The 24,052-nt window shown below is 36.3% G+C and overlaps 1 protein-coding gene across 1 annotated transcript; it reads left to right on the top strand.

Moving 5' to 3' along the window:
• Nucleotides 1-1,999: 1,999 nt before the first annotated feature.
• On the top strand, nt 2,000-22,097 carry LOC150078370 (clarin-2-like). Its single transcript, XM_090384261.1, has 3 exons — nt 2,000-2,539; nt 15,190-15,378; nt 21,753-22,097. The coding sequence occupies exons 1-3, from the start codon at nt 2,281-2,283 to the stop codon at nt 22,022-22,024; spliced, it is 720 nt and encodes a 239-aa protein (XP_090240387.1). The 5' UTR covers nt 2,000-2,280; the 3' UTR covers nt 22,025-22,097.
• Nucleotides 22,098-24,052: the final 1,955 nt, after the last annotated feature.

The following is a 24,052-nucleotide window of genomic DNA, read 5'->3' as shown; positions in this document are numbered from 1 at the left end:
CATTATTTCCAAGCATCACAAGGCCCATAGATATGTTTCCAGCTTTACAGGCTTATTTTGTGGTCCCAAGAAAAACCCCCCATCCTAATTAAAAGGTTCTTTGAAAATGGATTTAGTGAGATTCATCTTTGGTTCATGCAATTACTTATGAATGTATTCCATACACACATACAACGAATTGAAAGGGAAAGTAACTCAGCTGCAGGAGTGCTAGATGTCTTAGTCTCAGTGAAAGAAATTATCTCGAAACAGAGGGATCACAACTTCATGTCATTAAGAGTAAAGGAAATGCTATACAAAAAACATGATGAAGGACTTTTACTTGAATGTGAAAAATTTTCTAGTGATACAAAAAATCTGTATAGAAATTGCATGGAATATTTAGATAAGTGGCTTCACCATGTTGAATCCATTTCCTGTTTTATATGGATGAAAATGGATGCAGTACCAAGCTGGAACGATGTAGAATGTTTTATTTCCTGCTTGATTGACAAAGGGGAAACAATTGATGATGTTAAGTGTTTTGACCAATTTAACAATTTGAAGAAATTTTTTGAGGGTCAAATGAATAATAAAGACTTTAAAAACATACTTATACATGAAAAATGGGCCAAATATTTTAGTAATTCAAAAAATATTGAATTCCATTCAGAATTGTTGAAAACTGCCCAGTTTTTCTTTGCAATTCCTCCTCACAATGCAAATATAGAGAGAGTATTCTCTCTAATGCAAAGTCAGTGGACGAAAGAAAGGAATAGGTTAAATGTCAATTCTGTAAAAGGTATTTTGTTTTTGCAGTACAATTTCAAACATGTCATGCGTTGATTTTTACCCATATTTGAGAGGCAATCCAGAGCTATTGAAAGAAATAATTTCTCAAGACAAATATGAATGTACTAATCCTAAACATCAGTAAATGTGGTTTACATTGTCTTTATTTTATTATCTGCATAATATATTAGTCCTCTTTTTTAATCCAAGATGAACTTTTTGTCCTCTTTTATTCGTCCCAAAACATGAAAATGTCCTCTTTTTATGAGTGTAGAAGATGGTAACCCTAAGCAACACCCGTAACTGTCATAGCTGGTCAGACGAAAATCCACATGCCTTTGTAGAAACAAATTTTCAACATCGCTTTTCTGTAAACATGTGGTACGGTTTCATCTACAATCAGTTGATTGGGCCTGTTTTTTTTACAAAAGCGTCTTACAGGGCCCATTTACCTAGGATACCTGCAAAATGAACTTCCACTACTATTGGATGATGTTTCCTTGGCTACAAAGATTGGATTGTACTTTCAGAATGATGGAGATCCTGCACGTTATACCCATCTGGTGATAGAACATCTAAATCGAACTTTCCGTGAACGGTGGTTCCGTTCATTGACCACCAAAGTCTCCAGACCTCACTCAGTTAGAATTTTGTTTGTGGGTTGGATGAAAAGCGCAGTATACAAAGAAAAGGTGAATAGAGAGTGGAATTGCTCGCTCGCATTTTGGATACTGCTGCCCTCATAATGGAACTCCAAGACGATCTCAGAAGAACAACACGTCATATCGCCCCACGAGTTGCAAAATGCATTGAAGATGGCGGTGGGATTTTCGAACATTTATTGTGAACTGTAAAAAATGATTTTCAATTGTTTGTGTTTTATATCATTCAAAAAGTCTATAAATACAAACAATAAGTCATTTATCGTTCTTTAATACCTCTCTTAATGGCTTTATGCGCGCCAGTTTGAAACAGCTGTATCTCCGTATCCATTGAGAATTGGCCACGGATTCGTATGAACTTTTTTACTCAGAATAATCGATACTATAACCTCCCAAAATATTTACTGTTTCTCCTGTATATATTTATTTAATTTTAGACTTTAAAAGATAAGGGAACAGTTCAAAACCTATAATGAGGTCCCATTCCTTCTCTCGACGTTAGCTCCCTCTTCAGGTATGTAATAACAACAACTATATTATCCTATGCGTTAATTAAATGTGGGTTTGATTTTGTGGCATGCTTTAGTCGGTGTATGTATTTACATATTAATATAGAATTGCGTGAAAGGTGCGGTAGAGGTGGTAATTATTGTGTTGTTTTCCCGTTATTGTTGGTACTGATAAAAAAGCGTGTCCAAAGCCGTTTTTTGGAGCAATGGGCTGATTACGTGGAAACGAGTCATTTTCCTGTTAAAATGTTCTCAATTAAATTCATGAAATTCCCAGATGAAGTTTAGCAGTGTAAATTTGTTGTGTGTTACTTTCGTTTACCGTTAGTTCCATAGAAATGAGAGTGGATATGACCAAACGTGTGTTAGTTTTTTTTACATTTTTTGTATGCTGTGGTTGTTTGGCTTTGTTGTCAGCATCGCTAGCAACGCAAGAATGGATAGTCGCTAAACCTTTGAAAGGCGGACTTCCAGATAGTATAAGCAATGTGACCGCGGATGACGAAAGTAAATTTAGAGGAGAACTGAATTTTGGTCTCTTTGAAGGAACAAAAACATTAAATCATGGATTTGGTGAGAGACGAACTCATTTATGGAGTAAGTATTGAAATGAATAGAATTCAGGACATGTATTTAATCGGTTTTCTTTATTTTAAACAATAATCACCAATATTTTATAAATACAGTGTAATGTTACAAGAATATGATACAAATATTAAGTAACTTTAATGGGAGACATTACTGGTGAGTGCGACACTGTGGTAGATGACTGAATCTGGTTCTATATCTACCACTTTGGTTAATGGGATCTAGGTGAAGACCATGTTTGGTCTCCAGAAGAAAGCTACTGCAACCCCATCTCTTCATCATGCAGTGAGTGATGTCTTTTGAGATTATGATGGGTATCATGGAGAGCTCCAATATTCTTTACATTTTGAGGGGGCCATACTAAAACGGTTTTTGCAGGCCAGCTGTTAGTTAGTTCACGTAGGAAGGAGTAAATATTGAGAGCCTTGTCAATCAATTCAGCCCAGCAGAGAGAATGTGCAAGGCTCATGGGGTAGAATTTTTTTTGGTATGGTCTGTGCTTGTTAACAGGAGAGAGTGTTTTTACAGGGATGGGATACAATTAAAAGAAGGGATGCAAGAATATTTGCTGATTCTATTGATGCGGTGATAGTTGGGTTAGAAAACTTCTAGCTTGTGGAGACATACAGACTAACAGGTTAAACAGAGCTGCAAGCAGAGGTTAAGGTAATTCTTGCATTGCTTCTATGGCAGAATGCAGCTTGTTACAAGCTGTGTTGGGTATTTCAGGCTCTGTTATGAGTTTTCATGGAAGAAGTGCGGTGTAAGGGTAACTAAGGTTAAGAACCAGTGAGTGTATACTTGCATGCGTACACCAATGCCAGGATCATTGTAAATAAACTGGATGAATTTGAAGTACAGGTAACCCTCGTATGACACGATTATTAGGTTCCTGTAAAATGTCGTGCTGTGCGAAACCATGTTATACGGGACTAAGAAAAAGTACAAAAAGTGGGGTTACGCTCCAAAAGTTAACAAAATACACCATTCTAGATTTCGTGTATCTTCTGCCCTCTTTAAAAAATCAGTAATTTGGGTTTGTTTGCATTTGCTTGATAAATCTTTGTGAATTTCATTGTATGGAACTAAGCATTTTTGAAGCTCCCTTTTGAACTTTGGGCTCCTTTCATTCAAGAATTTACATTCAAAAAACAAGGTTCTAATTGCTCCCCTAATTTTATGCCTTCCCTATGCCTTTTAGTGTAAAATTTGAAGTTTAGAATTTTCATCTGTGATATCATCATCTGAATTGATTTGATTTTACCTCCAATGCCATTTACACCAAATCTGCTATGCCGGCTTCTTTTCTACCAGTAATTCTTGAACGTCTTCAGTAATCGCATCTTTTTAAAATTTTTTTAGGAGTATCAGTGACTAAGGCCATGCTAATCTGTGTATATTGTCTATAAATTGAGTGAGTCCTGAGGTCAATTTTCTGTTTTGCTGGACGAAAAACCCGGTTTTCCAGGAGGAAAAAACCATACTACCCTTGCCCGACTAACTCAGCAACGTTGTGAAAACGATCCCTTAAAATACCTCCTGTCATCAACGGGATTTGAACTTGGGTATTTTTCCAGCCGGTGAGGGGAGGAGTTCGATTCTATGAACTGTGCTACCCACGAGGGCTTTCAGTAGTCATATTATCAAAACCTTCCCTTCCTACCGACGTAGCAAGTTCTACTATCACATTGCTTCCGTTTTCTGCCCATTTGATCATCTTTCTGAATGAACTAACTCTGGCCATACATTTTTCCATACTCATTTAACGTTGACGGTTTTACTTCTTTCAGCAATAAAGCTGATTCTGATAGTCCACAATTGAGAAATGTTTCCATACCTCCATTACTTCAATAGATTCGGATCGATTTTTTCCTAAAGCCATTGTAACAATTTTCTGATGGAATGAGTTTTAAAGATGGGGAAACACTGACCCCTGGGGAACTCCACTAATAACATTAGTCCATGAAGAGCAGTGTCCATTGATTGCCACTCTGTCTACTCCCACTCAACCATCCTTTTATCCATTGTAGCAACTTGCCCTAAATATCATACTGCTCCAACTTGTACATAGTCTTCCATTTGCAACAGTATCAAAAACTTTCCTAAAATCCAAGTATATGATATCAAAATTTTTTTGCGTCCAGTTCCTTTGTGACCACATTGTAGTATCCAATCAAATTGGTTAGACAAGACTTCCCCTTAATAAATCCATGCTGTGTATTAACCCAGAACAACTGTGGCTGTAGGAACATAACTTCAACGTTCGGATGACTTAAATCTTTTGGATGGCATGGTGTACTATCCAATAGTAATAAAACTTTGAAATCTAGATTTTTCCACAAGTTCAATAGCACAGAATGAAACACGGGAATTTCCCAACAAGTTATATTAAAGGAGGCAGCAAAGGAAGTAAGCAAACCCTTAACCATAATTATGAGAGCTTCTTTGGACTCAGGGGAGGTCCCCATGGACTGGAGATGTGAAATTTTACCCCATTTCACAAAGGAGGATCAAAGGGCAACACGAGAAATCCTTTGCAAAAGATGCTAAGAAAAACAGCAAGGATTTCTTTACTTATATAAACTCTAAAAGGAAGGGGATGAATCTGATTGGTCCACTTGACATCGATGGTTCGACTGTTGATGATCCTGCTCAGATATCAAACAAACTGAATGAGTATTTTGCATCTACATTCACACGTGAGGAATTATTAAGGTTTGAAAATGGCAGAAGGTTATCAAATTGTAGCAGGATACTTAATGATTTTGTAATAACTGAGAGCAAAGTGGAAGAGAGATTGTTGAAGTTAAACGTAAGAAAAGCACCTGGGGTGGATGGGATCTATCCAGTTATATTAAAGGAGGCGGCAAAGCAACTAAGCAAACCCTTAGCCATAATTATGAGAGCATCCTTGGACTCAGGGGAGGTTCCCACAGACTGGAGATGTGCAAATGTATCCCCAATTCACAAAGGGGGATCGAAGGGTGACACGAGTAATTACAGACCAGTTATGTTTAACTTCTATTCCGGGTAAAATAATGGAGTCGCTGGTTAAAGATGCATTGCAGGATCATCTAGACAAGACTGCAGCAATAATTCAGACACAGCATGGGTTTGTTAAGGGAAAGTCTTGTCTGACAAATTTGATAGGATATTATGATGTGGTTACAAAGGAACTGGATTCAAAAAATAATTTTGATATCATATATTTGGATTTCAGGAAAGCTTTTGACACTGTTGCGCATGGAAGACTATTGTACAAATTGGAGCAGAATGGTATTAAGGGTAAGTTGCTACAATGGATAAAAGGATGGTTAAGTGGGAGAAGATAGACGGTGGTAATCAATGGGTGCTGCTCTTCTTGGACTAATGAATAATGGAGTTCCATAGGGTTCGGTGTCGGGGCCTCTGTTGTTTTGTATATTTATCAATGATATTGATGAAGGTATATCAGGCTTAATGTTGAAGTTTGCAGATGATACAAAGGTTGGCAGGGTTGTTAATGACAGTAATGGCAGTGTGCTACTGCAACAGGATCTAGATAATTTGGGCAGATGGGCTAAGTAGTGGCAACTGAAGTTTAACCTTGACAAATGCAAAGTACTGCATATGGGTAGAAGTAACCCCAGAGAAACGTACCAACTGTGTGGTACTACACTTAAGGTGGTAGAAAATGAAAAAGACCTGGGAGTAATTGTAGTCAGATATGAAGTTTTCTGAGCAATGCAGACAGGCTGCCAGGGCAGGTCATGGGGTTTTGTCAATGATATATAGGAATTTTGCTAGCAGGGAAAAGGTGATTATCCCTCTGTATAAGGCAATGGTCAGGCCACGCCTTGAGTACTGCGTACAGGTCTGGAGGCCTCATTTTAGGAAGGATGTAGATTTACTTGAGCGTGTACAGAGAAGGGCAACAAGATTGGTGAGGGGAATGGAGGGATCCTCTTACCAAGAGAGGCTTAAGTTCTGCAAATTGCAGTGGCTGGAGACTAGGCACCTGCGCGGTGATCTGATTGAGGTATATAAGGCCTTGAATGGGTTGAGCACGCTGAATTCTGATGGGATCCTTCCACTTGTTCAGATTACGAACCTAAGGGGGCATAAATTCAAATTAAGAAAAGACAGATGTAGAATAGATGTGCGGAAATTTGCCTTTAGCCAGCGGGTGGTTAATTGCTGGAACAAACTTCTATCTGTCGTTGTGGAAGTTGATAGGTTGAATAAATTTAAGGAGGAACTGGACAGGCATTTGGAGAGAATGGTGTGATTTTTTTTTTTTTTTTTTTTTTTTGTTGGCTGATGCTGCATAAGCTCATACATTTGCTTTCTTGCATCACATGCCACTACTACTACTACTACAAGTAATTATAGACCTGTAAGTTTAACTTCTGTTCTAGGAAAATTAATGGAGGCACTGGTTAAAGAAGCACTGCAAGATAATCTAGACAAGTCTTCAGTTATAGCTCGGACACAGCATGGTTTTGTTAAGGGAAAATCTTGCCAGACCAATTTGATTGGATACTATGATGTGGTCACAAAGGAATTGGATGCAGGGAATAACTTTGATATCATATATTGGATCTTAGAAAGGCTTTTGATACTGTTGCACATGGAAGACTATTGCACAAATTGGAGCAGTGTGGCATTGGAGGCAAATTGCTGCTATGGATAAAGGGATGGTTGAGTGGGAGAAGACAGAGAGTGGTAATCAATGGACACTGCTCATTGTGGACTAACGTTATTTGTGGAGTCCCTCAGGGTTCAGTATTGGGTCCATTGTTGTTTTCTGTATATATAAATGTATTGATGATATTGATAAAGCTTAATGTCCAAGTTTGCAGACGATACGAAGGTTGGCAGGGTTGTTAAGGACACTGACAGTACGCTGCTGCAATAGGATCTAGAAAAGTGGAGCAGATGGGCTGAGAGGTGGCAAATGGAGTTTAACATTGACAAACGTAAAGTACTACATATGGGAAGCAGCAACCCCAGAGTGACGTATAAACTCTGTGGTACTACACTGACAGTGTTAGAGAACAAAAAGGACCTGGGGTAATTGTGCAGGCAGATATGAAGTTTTCTGAGCAGTGCAGACTGTCTGCAAGAGTAGCTCATAGTGTGTTGTCAATGATATACAGGAATTTTTCTAGCAGGGATAAGGAGGTGATTATCTCCTTATATAAGGCAATGGTCAAGCCACACCTTGAGTACTGTATACAGGTCTGGAGGACTCATTTCAAGAAAAATGTAGAGCTGCTGGAACGAGTACAGAGAAGGGCAACAAGATTAGTGAATGGAACAAAGGGTTGCTCTTACGAAGAAAGCCTTAAATTTTGCAATTTACAGTGTCTGGAGACTAGGCACCTGCTAGGTGATCTGATTGAGATGTATAAAGCCTTGAATGGTTTGAGCATGCCCAATGCTGATGGAATTCTTCCTTTTGCTCAGAATAATCATTTGAGAGGGCATAAATTCAAATTGAGAAAAGACAGATGTAGGATAGATGTGCTGAAGTTTGCCTTTAGCCAGCAGGTGGTTGGTTGGTGGAACAGACTTCCATCCTTTGTTGTGGAAGTTGATAGCCTAAATAAATTTAAGGCTAAGCTGGACAGGTACTTGGAACAAACGGAGGGGTGAAATGGGGGTGTTTTTTTTTTTTTTAGCTGATGCTGCATAAACTTGCTTTCTTGCATCATATGCCTCTACTAATGCTAATGCTAACAAAATAAAATACATGGATTTCTCAATTTTTTTTTGACAAGTGAGCCAACAGTGGGGATTCAAAAAGAATGGAAACCTTGAAAAATTACATCCAACATAATAGCAGCGTTCCCCCCTACACAAAAGGAACATCTCCTATCCAGAGCTTATACATCGTAGCAAACGAACCACCGTTACCCCTTCGACGTAAGCAGTTGTCTTTAAACTATGCTTTAAAGTTGAAATCCCTGCTTGACCATCCTACATGGATGTCCGTTTTTGAGCCACGTTGGAAAAACTTGTACAATATCCATCAGAGTGCTAACCGACATTTTGGTATTCGTGTCCAAGAGCTACTCAGAGAGTTTAACATCATGGTAGACAAGGTTGCACAAACACCAAAAGAAACTCTTCCACCCTGGCATTCTTATAACCCATTGCGTGACTTTTCCCTTAAGAAATAGGTAAAGTCTGAGACTTAATCATCTGTCTACCAGCAGCTCTATTTTGCACATCGAGCTGAGCACTCCGACTTCCTGCCAGTTTACATAGACGGCTCGAAGTCTGAATCGTTTGTAGAATCTGCTGTTGTCTTTCCGAACACTATAATATGTCAGCAGACTCTTCTTGAATCCAGCATATACACCGCAGAGCTGCATGCTATAGAGTTAGCCTTGGATCACATTCGAACTTGTCAATGCCAAAGGTCAATAATATATTCTGATTCTTTGAGTGTATTACAGGCTTTATTATCTTTGAGACAACTCTCATCCAGTTCTCTGTCAGGTTCAGCAGAAGATACATTCTCTTCTTGAATACAAGTTTGATATCTGCTTCTGCTGGATTCCTAGCCACATTGGGATAAGGGGAAATGATTTGGCTGACACTGCAGCCAAATCAGCAGCTCCCACTAATAATCTTTGCCTGTCAGTCCCCTATACAGACTACAGGCAAATAATACGTAACAAGATATATTCCAATGGCAAGAACTATGGCATAGAGAGAGAAAAAATAAATTATACCATATAAAGCCTGTAATAGAAACATGGCAGTCCAGTCTGCGCAGGAATCAGAGCAAGGAAGTTGTTCTTGCTCGACTCTGCATAGGACACAGTCATCTGACACATTCGTTTCTGCTGAGGGCAGATGACCCTCCTATGTGCGAGTTTTGCGACATAATTTTATCAATAAAGCATATTTTTAATAATTGCGTTAATTTTACCCATGTTCTCAATATATATTTACTGCTTTTACTCATCCGACTGGGCCTTATACACTCAGTCAGATTTTATCAGACAACGACCACGTGTCAGCAGTTTTTAAGTTTTTACAAGCTATTAATATATACACACATATATAAATTGGATAATTTACCTTTAAACGTATACTGCCTTATATATTATTCTTTTGTAATATGATAATTCATGTTGTATTTTATTTTTAATATGCTTTTATAGTAGTTTTACTTAATTTATTTCTATCTCTAGCTTTTTCTGTTGTCCCAGTAGCTGTTTTAGCAATGCATGGGTACGAACAGAGTACATATTGTTATTCTTTTTGTATTATCATTCTATTGTGGTTTATTCTGTCTTTGTTCATTTTCTTAATTACAGGTATTTTCTACACATAGGTATTATAGTTAATACATTACTGGTCTTTAAGCTAGCCTAATCTCGGTTATTTATCTTAATTTCCCATGGCCTATACATTCAGGATTTTTCAACTTGTTACGTATTGCTAAAAAAAGTCATATCAATTATTGATGAAAAACTGTAGCAATACTATTTTAAAACAATATGATATAATATTAAACATATTTATACGTTTTTGTATTACATCTTTATACATTTTTGTATTACATCACATGGACGTCAATCCCCTACTTCATCGGGGGCTTTGAGCGGATTGACGGTCCATTCGATGTAATGCATTTCTTACTTACCCGTTTCTGTTTGCATCTATCACAGCTTTGCTATTTTATCCAATTACTAAATTCTAGGTTTCTATTTTTAATTTTTTTGGTCCCATGTTTATCTTAATTGTTATTAGTTAAATCAGTATTATTTATTATAAATTTATTATGAACCAAATTAATTCCCCATAATTTCTACAGCAACTGTGATAGAATACACAAAGCCCAATATATATAAATAACAATTTGACAAGGTAACGTTTTTAAAGGTTACCAGAATTCATCTTTGTTGATATTTTAATCTTTTCTTGGCGCAGTATAACCGCAGTCGTTTTTGCGCCAATAAAATCAAAATCAATCAACCTACACAGAAGCTTAAAAATACTCTGTTATGCGAGGTTTGCAGAAATTCTCTAACCGTGTTATATAAGTACCGTGTTGTGTGAGGATTGCCGCAATTTATCAATTGTGTTAGAGCGAAACTGTGTTGTAGAAATACCATGTTATATGGGGATTGCCTGTACTGATTATGTCATCAAATGTAGATATTGTTAGGGATAGTGGAGACACGATCACAGAGACATAATTGATGCTGAATTTGAATGTGGGGCGTACAATGTATACAGGAAGGAGAGAGAGACAGGACAGGATAGGAGAGGTTATGCTTCTTATTTAAGAGGCATATTAAATCTAAGGCAGCGCATCCAGTCGACAAGGGTGACCAGTGCAATTTTGACTCAGTTTCTTGTAATATAAGCACTGGAAAAACAAAATTGAGAGGAGGAGTGTGCTATAGGGCTAATGACTGTGATGAGTATAACAAACAGCTATACAGAGAAATAGTGGGACAGTAAATCAGAATGTCTTATGATTGGGAAATTTAACTTTCCAGATGTTCATTGGAATTTGTGGGGTGGTTACACACACACACACACACACACACTAGCATGACTTTCACAGATTTCTTGGTTGACTGTTTTCTACAGCAGCAGCATGTTAGAGAGGCAACAAGAGGAAGCAGTACTCTTGATCTGGTTATCAGCATGTTCTGCATATTCTACATGCATTAAGAATCTGCAGGTAAAACACCCACTGGGTGGCAGCCATCACAGTGTACTAATGTAGAATTTAATTAAAGACAACTATGGTAAAGGGAAAGGCTTTTGCTTTTATAAGGGTGACTATAGTGGTCTCAGATAGATTTTACATTCTATACAGTGAATCAAACTCAGATATTACCGACAGCAAATTCTAAATGGGAAGCATTCAGGGAAGTAATCAAAGAAGTTACTAGGCTTTTCATACCAAAGAAGAAATACTGTTCAAGGCTTAGACCTAAATGGATGTCAGAAGAATTAATAAACAAGTGGCACAGAAGCCCATGGTAGATATAAATTATCTGTAATCAAGTCACAAAGGAGGTTAGGCAGATTATGAGAAGACTGAAAAGAAAAGCAGAAAAGACATGCTTATATTAACAGTAGAAAGAAGAGATTGAATCACATTGGGCGGTTAACTGTTCAGGTTGTGGACAAATTGAATAGGTATTTTGCATCTATATTCACATAGGAATTCTTTAGGGGAGGAAATGGCAGAAGTTTAGCAAACTCGAATGGGGAGCTAAATGAGTTTGTGATAACTGAAAGAAAAGTGGAAGAGAAATTAGCATTAGCATCAGTAGGAGCATATGATGCAAAAAAGCAAGCTTATATAGCATCAGCCAAAAAAAAAAAATTTCCTCTTTCACCCATTCATTCACTAAAAACGTTTGTCTAGTTCAACCTTGAATTTATTTAAGCTGTCAACTTTCACAATGACAGATGGAAGTTTGTTCCAGCAATCAACTACCTGCTGACTAAAGGCAAATTTCCGCACATCTATTCTACAACTGTCTTTCCTCAATTTGAATTTATGCCCCTCATGTATGGAATCTGATCAAGAGGAAGAATCCCATCAGCATTGCACTACGTCAGCCCACTCAAGGCCTTATACACCTCAATCAGGTGTCTGGAGAACGTAAGCCTATCTTGGTAACAGAAACCCTTTGTTCCACTCACTGATCTCGTTGCCCTTCTCTGTACTCATTCTAGTAGGTCAACAACTTTCCTAAAATGAAGCCTCCAGACCTGTATGTAGTACTCAAGGTGGACTGACCATTGCATTATACAAGGAGATAATCACCTCCTTATCCCTGCTAGCAAAATTCCTATGTATTATTGACAAGACCGAATGAGCTACTCTTGCAGCCTGGCTGCACTGCTCAGGAAACTTCATATCTGACTGCACAAGAGTAGCTTTTTTATTTTGCACTAACCTGAGTGTAGTACTGCACAGTTGCTATGCTACTCTGGGTTGCTGCTACCCATATGCAGTACTTTGCATTTGTCAATGTTAAACTTCAGTTTTTACCTCTCAGCCCATCTGCTCAACTTTTCTAGATCCTGTTGCAGTAGCTTACTGTCATTAACAACTCTACCAACCTTCTTATTTTCTTCAAACTTGGACATTAAGCCTGATATACCTTCATCAATATTATTCTTAAATGCAAAAAAACAACAATGGGCCCAACACAGACCCCTGGGGAACTCCACTAATAACATTAGTCCATGAAGAGCAGTGTCCATTGATTACCACTCTGTCTTCTCCCACTTAACCATCCTTTTATCCATTGTAGCAACTTGCCCTTAATGCCATACTGCTCCAACTTGTATGTAGTCTTCCATGTGCAACAGTATCAAAAGCTTTCCTAAAATCCAAGTATATGATATCAAAATTTTTTTGCCTCCAGTTCCTTTGTAACCACATTGTAGTATCCAATCAAATTGGTCAGGCAAGACTTCCCCTTAAGAAACCCATGCTGTGTCTAAATATAACTGCAGTCTTGTCTAGATGATCCTGCTGTGCTTTAACCAGTGACTTCATTATTTTTCCCGGAATAGAAGTTAAACTCACAGGTCTGTAATTACTCATGTCACCAATTCTTGATCCCCCTTTGTGAATTAGTGATACATTTGTATATCTCCAGTTCTTAGGCACTTCCCCTGAGTCCAATGATGCTCTCATAATTATGGCTAAGGGTTTGTTTGCTTGCTTCCTTTGCTGCCTCCTTTGGATAGATCCAACCCAGGTGCCTTCCTTGTATTTAATTTAAGCAATTTCTCCTCCACTTTTCTCTCAGTTATTACAAAATCATTTAACTCCCTGCTAGAGTTTGATAAACTTCTAGCATTCTCCTCTCTGAATAACTCATGTGAATTTAGATTCAAAATACTCATTTAGTTTGTTAACTACCTGGATGATGTGATGAGCTGTACTTATCTATCATTAAAATTAAAGTACAGTAATAACAATAGTATAACAATTTGCAATTGATTTTGAAATTTAGCATTTTTGAATAAAATCAATATTAGGAGGAAAAGGGTGAGAAGACAAAGCTATATTTGCAGTGCCAACTAATGTTTAATTTTATTAATTTCTTATGTTATCTGTTGAAAATTTAATATATAACATTTATTCTTGAATACTTTATTAGTGTTACAAATTGATATAAGTATTACTTAGAGAACTCCTAGGTATGTATGTTTTATCAAAACTGGAAAAAAAAAGTGATTAAAATAATTTTTATTCATGCTTTTTTTTTTTCCCCTTCTTTATCTACTCCTCTTTTCCCTACAATTAGCTTGGATAAATGAGCATTTATAATATTTCAAGAACATCATAAGTTGTTGTATCTGCTTTGTGCTATGAATTTTTCTAATTGTGATAATTACAAAGAGAGATTTTGCTGTCTAGTCTTTGTGGTGTATGTCTACTCTAGGGAACAAATAGAAGTTTGGGCTTCCCATGCTCTAACAACTTGGAAAATCGAGCTGAAACCCTAATATTCCATTAGTTCTTCAAGGAGGTGTGTCTGCTAGACAAAGGTACCTAATGTTATGCCTGGAGGAGAGGCTTTTCTTTACCAAACAAGCAATTTATATTAAGAATAAGATTAATACAGTACTTTGTATGTTGAGCTTCTGAGGGCTATGAGGGTTGATTGGGGTATAAAGGGTGAAAGTTAATTATGTGAATGCTTGTTTGTTTTGTACCTATTCTAACTTAATGTATCTGGAGCTTGGTGTATTAGAGTATTATCTGTTGTAGTTAAAAATTGCTTGTGATCTGTGCAGAGATTTGCCTTTCTGGCCATAACCAGAGAATGTAGAATGGTTTCTGGAGATTCTCTTCAGATCTTGTTTGGCAAGGTTACAGCTGACCACTTGGTTATTAAGATAAGTCTTGTATATTTTGCCAAAATAACTTCATGCCTCTGGTGACTTTAGTCAACTTTAAAAGTAAGCCATGGTTGCAGTTTGGCATTTATGACTGTTTCCTGTTGACTAGCCACAGCCTGAGGTTCAGGTATAGTGCATGCTTGGTTGGAAACGATGGTAGTCCTTTTAGTGAGCCAGAGTGGTATTCATGTCATTATGCAATGTGAGAACTACCTTTACTTGAGAGAGGATCTTGTACTCTTACAATAGAAAATTTAGATGTTTTGTTTTTAACTAAGGAGTATTTTGATTGTTTTAATAAGTTTATTAAAGGAGAGTAATAATGCTTGGTAGTAGTACTCCCATTTCCTCATGTCAGGTATGGTAACTTTGTGTATTGAATGTTGTTCCCTGTCCCAAGGTCTAAATGTACAACTCTCTGTCAATGGCTTTATTTTATTTTTTGAATTTGTTATTTTGTTGATTTGATCTACTAATTGAAATTTACAAATTCAAGTTGATATTGTAAAGTTTTGAAAGTTGGTGCATGTGAGATTCTTGCCAAGATGGAACATTATATAGTTCCAAAAATAATAAAATGAAAAGGTAATTATGAAGAGATCATTTCTACATGAATTTTCTGATGAGAATTTTTTTTTTTTTTTTTTTTAATGGTTTTTCAAGCACTTAAACTTTTGATATAGGGTACAAAAATTTGTTTCACAGTAAAAATCTGAAATTAAAAGTACTGCTCATTAATATTTGTTTATTCCCCCCCCCCTCCTTTCAAGTTCAACAGGAAATTGCAAAGAATCCAGCATTGCTGACTTTTGGTTTGTGGCTCTTCACTGTTCTGTGTGTAGCCCTTGCTATGCTTTTTGCATTAGTAAGTGCCATTTTTGCAATCATCAACACTGTAGTAACACCAGTGGAAGTTGTTACAGGTATACTAGGACTTTACTTGTGGAATGGAATAGGAGGTAAGAAATACCTTTTTTTTATCTTTATAACTAATTATTTTACAACAGCATGCAACTTGGAAATTAATTTGGTGGCTTTCTCTTTTTGTAAACTCATCTGCTCTGCTTTTTTGTGTTTGTGAAAGATTTTTTTTTAATAGTGACCATAAATGTGTATTAGAACCAACAGTATTATAGTACCTATATGGATTTAGAAGACAAGATACAGGGTGGCCACTGAAAGACTGAAGGGTTTGAAAAAGTCATAACTTGTTCATTTTTAATCTTTTTTATTATTTTTTTTTTACAGGTTATAGAGCATCCCTTGGAGATTAAAATGGCTATGTATGATGTCCAGCAACGAGTAAAACTTGTTGGGGTTTTCTATTCCAGTGAAAGATCAATTATTGAAACTCAGAGAAAATACCGGCAACATTTTAAAGTCCTCCTAGCAATAACATGATTCGGAACCTAATCGTCCGTTTTGAAAGAACTGGATCAGTCGGCGATATTCTGGGAAGAGGTCCTAAGCGCACTGTGTGCACTAACGCAGCGGTGGAAGCTGTATGGCAGTGTCCTTGAGGATCCATCTGCCTCTACCCGTCATCGCTCTGCTCAACTAGGCATTGCCAGAACATCACTTCAGATTCTGAAAGGGTGGTCAGTCTTTCAGTGGCCACATTTTAACCTCAAAGGGATGCTCTGTAATCTGTAAAAAAAGAAAATAAAAAAGATTAAAAATGAACAAGTTATGACTTTCAAACCCTTCAGTCTTTCAGTGGCCACCCTATATTTGTTGATATCAGACCTGAATTTCTGTGGATTGCAATTTTCAGGAAATACATAAAAAGGAAGGTTTTTCAAAGAATAGAGATAAAGGAATAAATGTCTGGTGAGTTGGTGGTGATGAAATATGAATGGACATTGATTTGTGGTGACTATAATGTTGATACTTGTGTTGAGACTGTTTTTAAAGAAAGAAGTGGAGTTACAGATACTAATTCAGAAGAACAGTATACCTATGGAATATGTGTAGAAAAGGCATGTAGCTGAAACTGAGTGATTGAGTCAGGGGATGTCCAATCTATGCCTGTGTGTGACCCATTCTTTCACAGCCTGCAGCCATGTACAAAGCCCTAAGTGTTATGCACTCAATGAATTTAAAACTAGCAAGTAACAAAATATAGTTTCATATTGACTTTTGAAAGTATCTGTTTTAGTAATATTTACGTGGTTACATACAAGAAGAGGAAAACAAACTACGCTGCGGCAAAATCTTTTAGCGCAATGATGAGCTCATTGTCAATAAATTCTGTGTGTAGCCCGGCAGCATGCTAAATATTACTGCAGCTCAGTTTGCTTTCCTTTTGTATTTAACCATTTGATTTTTCTGTATTGCTTTCTCATAATGTTTTATGTATCATCCTGGTACTTAGCAGTATTATTATAACCATATAATAAGAATGTTATTAGTGTTATGTAATTGTTGGAATTTTATTTGTAAATATAAAATTCATAAATAGTGGTAAGGAACTGTTCTTGGAGCTTGCAACCTGCATCTCACAAGAATCAATGGCCTGCCACCTTCATTATTTTATCAGCTTTGGCCACTAGCCATAAATGGTTGTTATGCCCCTAGTCTAGATACAGGAAGTGGAGTAAGTTTGTAAGTGAGGAATCATTAATAACCTGACTCCTCTTTTGGATAGAGTCTAGCAGTCTAAAAGAGATTTTGGGTGTACCACCCCAGATGTAGAAACAGTATTCCATATTAGGGCAGATTTTTACAGAGTGAATCCCTGCTTGCAAGAAAAATGAACAAAGTGAAAGAGAAAGCTTGTTTCCCTTATGCAGGGAAACAATATTTGTGATATGCTTATACCAAGAAAAGTTTGAAGTTTGTCCCCAGTGGAGATAAATGATCTTATTTAGAATTCTTAGTGTTATTGAAGATGATAGTGGGAACAGCAGGAAAGAAACAAGACAAGATTGAGTTTTAGAAAAAGATTGAAGTTCAAGTTTTCTTATACTCACTGGGTGCAGATTAACATTATAATTTATCTATTGAATATTGCATGAATAAAAAATAAGTTACAGTTCGTTGTGCAGAGTAGAATTTGTAGAGATGAAAAGATTTAGTGTACTATCATCAGCAAATCAAGGGATAGAATTTTCAGTCAGTGGTATTCAGATGGAAAAGAGTGGGTGGCCAATGCAATTCTGAGTATCATTTTGGTGTAACAAGTGGCTGTGATGTATTTAATGAACAACTGTACAGACAAATAGAGGTGAGACAACAGATCAGAATGTATGATAATTTTGGGATTTTAACTTTCATACTATTGACTGGAACTTGTGGTTAGTCACTCACAATATCGAGGCATTTGTGGATTTAGAGAGGTAATGAAAGAAAGCAGCATTCTTGATCTGATTATCAGCAACAACTCTTCATGCATTAAGAATCTTCAGACAAAGGAACTACTAGGTATCAGTGATCATTATATTGAAGTGGAATGTACTTAAAGATATAACTATTGTCAAGTTCAAGGAAAAGGATTTTACTTTTGTAAAAGTAACTACAGAGGCAGGTTTTAAATTCCTTTCAGTGGGACCAACTGCAAATTCTAAATGGGAAGCATTCAGGGAAGTAATCTTAGAAGTAACTAAGCTTTCTGTACCAACTAAGAGATATTGTTCAAGCCATACAATTAGACCTAAGCGGATGTCAGATGAACTAATGAGACTAGTGGCAGAGAAGAAATATTTATGGGCTACTACATTATCCGTGTACACAGAAACCTACAATAACTATAAACTAGTCTGCAGTGAAGTCACTAAGAGGGTTAGGCTAGCTAAGCAGATTATGAGAAGTCTGGCTAAGAATGCAAAGAAAAGTAGCAAAGATTTTTTTCCCTTATGTTGACATTAGAATTAACACTTGTCTGACCAATCTGATCATCAGCAGTTGTCATTCATGTCTACTGGACCAATGTGATTCATCTACTTCACATGAATGGCATAACTGTTGATGATACTGTTCAGTTTGCTGTCAGCAATTCATTTATTCAGTTAAACTGAATAAATATTTTGCATCTATATTCATACGTGACAAAGTTATTTGGGATGGGGATGCCAGAAGTTTATCAAATCCTAACTGGGAACTAAACTGAGAGGAAAATGGAAGGGAAGTTGTTGAAGCTAAAGAAATTAAGGCATCTAGGGGCTGATAGGATCTTTCCAGGTATGTTAAAAGAAGCAGAAAAAGGAATATATAAATGTTTACCCTAATTATAAGAGCATCATGAAATCAGGAGAGGTCCCTATAGACCTCTCCTGATTTCATTAGGTGTGCAAATTTCTCTCCTATTCACAAAGCGGATCAAACGATGAAGTGAGTAATTGAAGGCCTGTAAACTTTCATACAGGGAAGATAGTAGAGTCAATGGTTAAAGAACTAATGCAGTTCTATGGCAACCAGAGCATGGATTTGTTAAGGGGAGTTCTTGTTTGACCAGTCTCGTTTATTGCTGTGATGCAGCAATAAAGGAACTGGATGCAAGAAGTAATTTTGACATAATATATTTAGTTTTCCAAAAAGCTTTTGTTATTGTTCTATGTGAAAGACTGCTATACAAGTTGGAACTATGAATAGAGGAAGGGTTGAGTGGTGGAAGACAGTAGTTATTAATGGACTGATGTTTTAGTGGAGTTCCCAGTGTTCAGTACTGGCCCTTTATTGTTTCAAATACAATGAAGTCATATCAGGCTTAATGCCTTAATTTTGCAGATGATAACAAATGTTGGCAGAGGGGTAAACAAGAGGAATCAGGGTATGCTAGATCAAGGTCTGTAAAAATTAGGCAGGTGGGCTGAGAAGTGGCATTTCAAGTTTAACATTGACAGGTGCAAGGTACTTCATATTAGGTAGCAGTAATCAGAGATTAACATGCCAACTGTGTGATACCACACCGAAGGTAATAGAGAACCAAAAATACTTGGGAGTAATTGTGCAGTCAGGCATGAAGTTATTTGAACAGATGGGCTGCGAGGACAGCCCATAGAAGTTCCCTTAGTGATATACAGAAAGTTTGCCAGCAGGGACAAGGAGGTGGTTATTCTTGTATAGGGCAATGGTTAAGTTGCATCTCAAGTACTGCACATCAGTCTTGAATCTGTTTAGGAAGGATGCAGATCTGTTGGAAAGGATACAGAGAACAATATTAGTCACCTCAGGTCTAGGAAAGGGTACAGAGAACAATATTAGTCACCTCAGGTCTATCAAGTCTTCTTGTAGGTGCCTAGTTCTGCAAAATGCAACATTTGAAAACTAGGCATCTACAGGAAAATCTGGTTGAGCTGTTTAAGACTGAATGGATTAAGTCCATACTCTTTCTCAGACAGTGCACATAGGGGAACATAAATTCAAAATTAAAAAGTATGGTTGCATGATATGCTTTCAGCCAGAGAGTAAATGATTTTTAGAACAAACTTCCATCCAGTGTTGGAAGGATTTGATAAATTATTAGAGGGGATATTTGAATGATGTGGGTTTTTTTTTTTTTTTTTTTGCTGATGCTGTTTCCTTGCATCATTTGGCTCTTGCCTAACTAAGACTGTTCTGAGTCGTAACTAGACAAGGACAGGATGAAGAGTTGTTAATAGCCCTGTATGGTCCAATGATGGGATTCTGCAAGGATCCTCCAATGTCACCATTGTAATAAGTTTAGGAATTTGGTCAGAAGCATTTACTTAACTAAACTTTGTATTATCCATGGATAATCACTACAAAACATTTCCAAACTGTATTAGGACTTATTTTAATTTTCATCACCACTAAGGTCTGTCTATGTCTTCTCATTTTTGAAATAATCTTCAAAGTATACACTTGGATCATTGATGAACCCATTCGTAGAAGCACTCCTAGAAGTCATTTCTTTTGTAAAATTTTGAGAATATTTGTAGCTTTTTGAACTTCCTCATTCAAGTAAACCCTTCAGTGCAATTTCAACTTAGGGAATAAAAAGAAATCACAGCGCAAGATAAGGAGAATGGGAAGGTTGTGGCAGTATTTCTGTACCTGTTGACTGGATAACATTTTGAACGGTAGCAGCAGTATCCATTGTGATCAGAAAATTCAGATATTTGTTGCAAATTGCAGGAACAGCTTTCTTTCCATGAGAATTCAGTGTAAACTTCTTTATACTGAATGAACTTTACATGCAGTTTAATGTGTTATGGTTATACCACATGACACTGTACGTGATAAGAATACCTTTCCAAATGAAAATGACCACTGCAATTTATTTTGAAGCAGAGAGGCCAGCTTTCAACTTTTTTGAGTACAGTTAATTATGATGTTTCCACTCACTCAATTGTTCTTTTGCTTCTGGATCATAATGACTGATCTGTCTCATCACCAGTCACTATGTGACTAAGAAATTCTTCATATCTCAAACTTTTTTTTAGGGTTTCTCAACACCACTTTCGTGTGGTTTTGTTTCCGATCAGGTGTCAACTGGTGTTGGTAGCTGCTCAAACAGTAATTCTCCTGTCTTCATTCAGAATCTTCTTGATCTTTGCAGTTTGCTCTGGTGTGGTGGAAGGCTTCAAGATGTGCAGCTCAGGTGAAAGTTGTCAGCCACAAATTCTCAACCTTCTTTAATGTGCCTGTGCCACTTGAAAATTTTGATTTTCCTCCAGCACTGGTCTCTGTAAACCTCTGACCTCTCTCTCTCATTCGTCAGACCTTGCATTATGCAGCTCACAGAATGGTTCACAGTTACATCACCTAACTTAAAGTCACTTTACAACTACCAGATATCCCAGAACTGTAACTGTCAATGTATTTTTGGATATACATCCTTGCTGTCTACCAGCAGTTTACCAGAACATAAGTTGGATATGTGGTGCTGTTGCCATTCTATAAATTAAATGATCAGCCTGTATATTATTCTATAAATGCAAGACTGCTTTAAACCTGCTATATCTTTAACTCTTGTATGAGGGTAGGATGAAAATGCATGTTCTTTGCCACTCAGTGATTATGGAAAATTTGTAATTTTCCAGTTCTTACAAAATTCATTAATTCTATGTTTTGGTTTGTAAATATTATTTATCTTTGCATGTAATTTACAAGTTTTAAACCGAGATGTTTAAAGAAGACTAAAAAATAACAGCTTCATATAAAGCTTTGCTATTTGTGATTGGTACTGTTCTTCAAAAAAAAAAATTTTTTTTCTATTATCTTATAGTGATAACCTCCATTTTTTTTAGTTGTTTAAAATGTTAACATTAAAAATGTTTAAAATATGACTGTTTGTTGTTAGATAGGATATTTGAATTTTTCCCCCCCATATGTAATTTATAGGAACTCTTGTACTGATTCTGTTTTACAGCTTTATTTTCTGGTGGAGCAATAGTGAGTTGGTCCATACAGTACTCTGTGAAACTAAGGAAAAATGTGATGACTAAAGAAGAGCTGGAACAACATTGGATTTCAGAAAATAGGGCTTGGCTTGGTTATAGTTTCTGGTTTCTTGTTGTTACTTTGGTTCTTTTTTTTCTTAACCTCAGTGTTATAACAATGGCCATTAGGCAACCATGGGAACGCCGAAAACCTAAACTGCCTGCAGATAAAAATCCTGAAGGGGTTATTATGCTCTATTGAACTTGTTTCTGAACAGAAGGGATATATATATTTATGGAGAGCTGCCAAGTTTTATCTGTATCATAATATTCTAAGGGGGAAAAAAGTGCTAATTGGTATTTGTGCATAGATATCTCATTTGTGAAGATATACACATCATAAATTTAAACTAGGACAGTTTTCAAATTTTTTTATTTTATGGAGATAAGCAAAACAGACATTTTCACACGTTAAGAATGTGTGAAGATGTTTGGTTTGAGTTTTTTGACTGTTGGCTAAATACGATGACTTCAGATCAAGCTAGTAAGCATATACTTAAGTTAACAGAAATGTACGTAAGGAGTGCTGCAGTCTGTTCAGTGTGTCCCAAAATTAATTTTTATTAAGTGCCTTAATACACTTAGTAACACTCATTCAGTCAAGGTGACATTTTATACGTACAGACGTTGTGAAGTTTATGGATGCTTGTATGCTATTATAGAACATAACTGAAAATGATCTATAATAATTTTGTAGAAAGTAGTGCACATACTAAATGGTTTTGATGACATTTTCAAATATTAAAAGTACAATAATTCAAGTAAAACAAGAAAACTGTTAATGTTTTAGCATTTTCAGAGAAATTCACAAGATTAACAATAGGTTTGACTTCAAATTCACTTTAAACCAGTCCTCCACTAAGTACTAAACTTCACTTTGGCTCCACAGAACCCTCTGCAAACATTGGAGATACCATCCAAAGTATCCTGTGTGATTGTCAAAGCTAGGGCAGATGTTTAATTTCTGGCACTCACACAATATCATAATGGCAGAATGGTGCAAGGAAGCAAAGCATATGTTGCATTTTACATCAAAAAATTAAATAAATATAAAATATCTACCCTATCACCATTGTAACAGTTGTTCCTCTTTTTTTTTTTTTTTTTGAAAAATAGTAAAATTATGGCTTTGCTGTTAATTCCAGAATTACAAAAAATTATGATTTCTGCTTATTTCATTAATGAATTTGCCAATAGATGTGCCAAGTGTTGGTATGTCAACAATAACAGTTGGTAAGATGTTATCTCTTTATGAGATTCACCTCTACAAAATTAAGAAATGAATTAAAAATGACTTAATAGAAAACATCCCAAAAAGCCAAAATGCACCTTGACATTGTGGGTTGTTTGTAAATTAAAAGTAAGATGTACACATGTTGAAAACTCAAAAGTTTCTGGCCAAAAGCCATCATCTGCTGAGAATTGAAAAACAAGATGATAAAATGGGGACGTATTATTAATTTACTAATTTGTATTATTAATGCTATTTCTTGTAAACTTCTGTGAAAAAGTGATGTTCTGGGGACCATATATTATAAATGCCTAACAATAGTTTAATACAGAAATATCGTGAAATTGAAAAACTCTAATAGTTTTTCAGTTTCATGTCAAATTAATAATTCCCTGTCCATTAAATTTTCCTGTTTTAGAATTAACACAAATGAAGCCTTCTACACATTTTAGGAACATGGTTTTATCCCAAGAGCATTCTTGCTTCTTTTAACGTCAAATATCTATAACAAGCATAGATATTAATCTTACTTGAGACCAGCGTTGGCCAACCTGGCATTTGTGTCTCGCCTTCTAATGTGAACAGAATTTAATTACAATCGGTTTGTCAGAAATGAAGCTAAACACAGCAAAGCTTTTCAAAGGGTGTTGCAATGTGTATCAGAGGGTATCACCAAATTTTGTCCTCAGAGAACTTGCTTGAAGGAATTTTACGTTAAGTATTTGTAATATCATTATTTTCACTCTGATATCCTGTCACTGCATATATTGATATAATTGATTGATTAAAATACAATTATTGATTAAAATGTAAAAAATGCATGTATTTATTCACATTCTTCATACTTGAGTCAGTGTACTCTGGACACTTTTGTTCTCTTTGAAAGCTAATACCTGACGGTCTATTCCAAATGGCCTTGGTTGTGCCTAGAACAAACTTACAAAAGTAACACCAAATTATGGTTATGCAGTAGAGTTCTGGGTGGCCAATGTTTTCCAG

The sequence above is a fragment of the Mastigoproctus giganteus genome, chromosome 11 (genome assembly GCF_048544385.1).
Source record: "Mastigoproctus giganteus isolate SK-2022 chromosome 11, ASM4854438v1, whole genome shotgun sequence".
Taxonomy (NCBI): domain Eukaryota; kingdom Metazoa; phylum Arthropoda; class Arachnida; order Uropygi; family Thelyphonidae; genus Mastigoproctus; species Mastigoproctus giganteus.
This window is presented reverse-complemented; position numbering and strand designations above follow the sequence as displayed.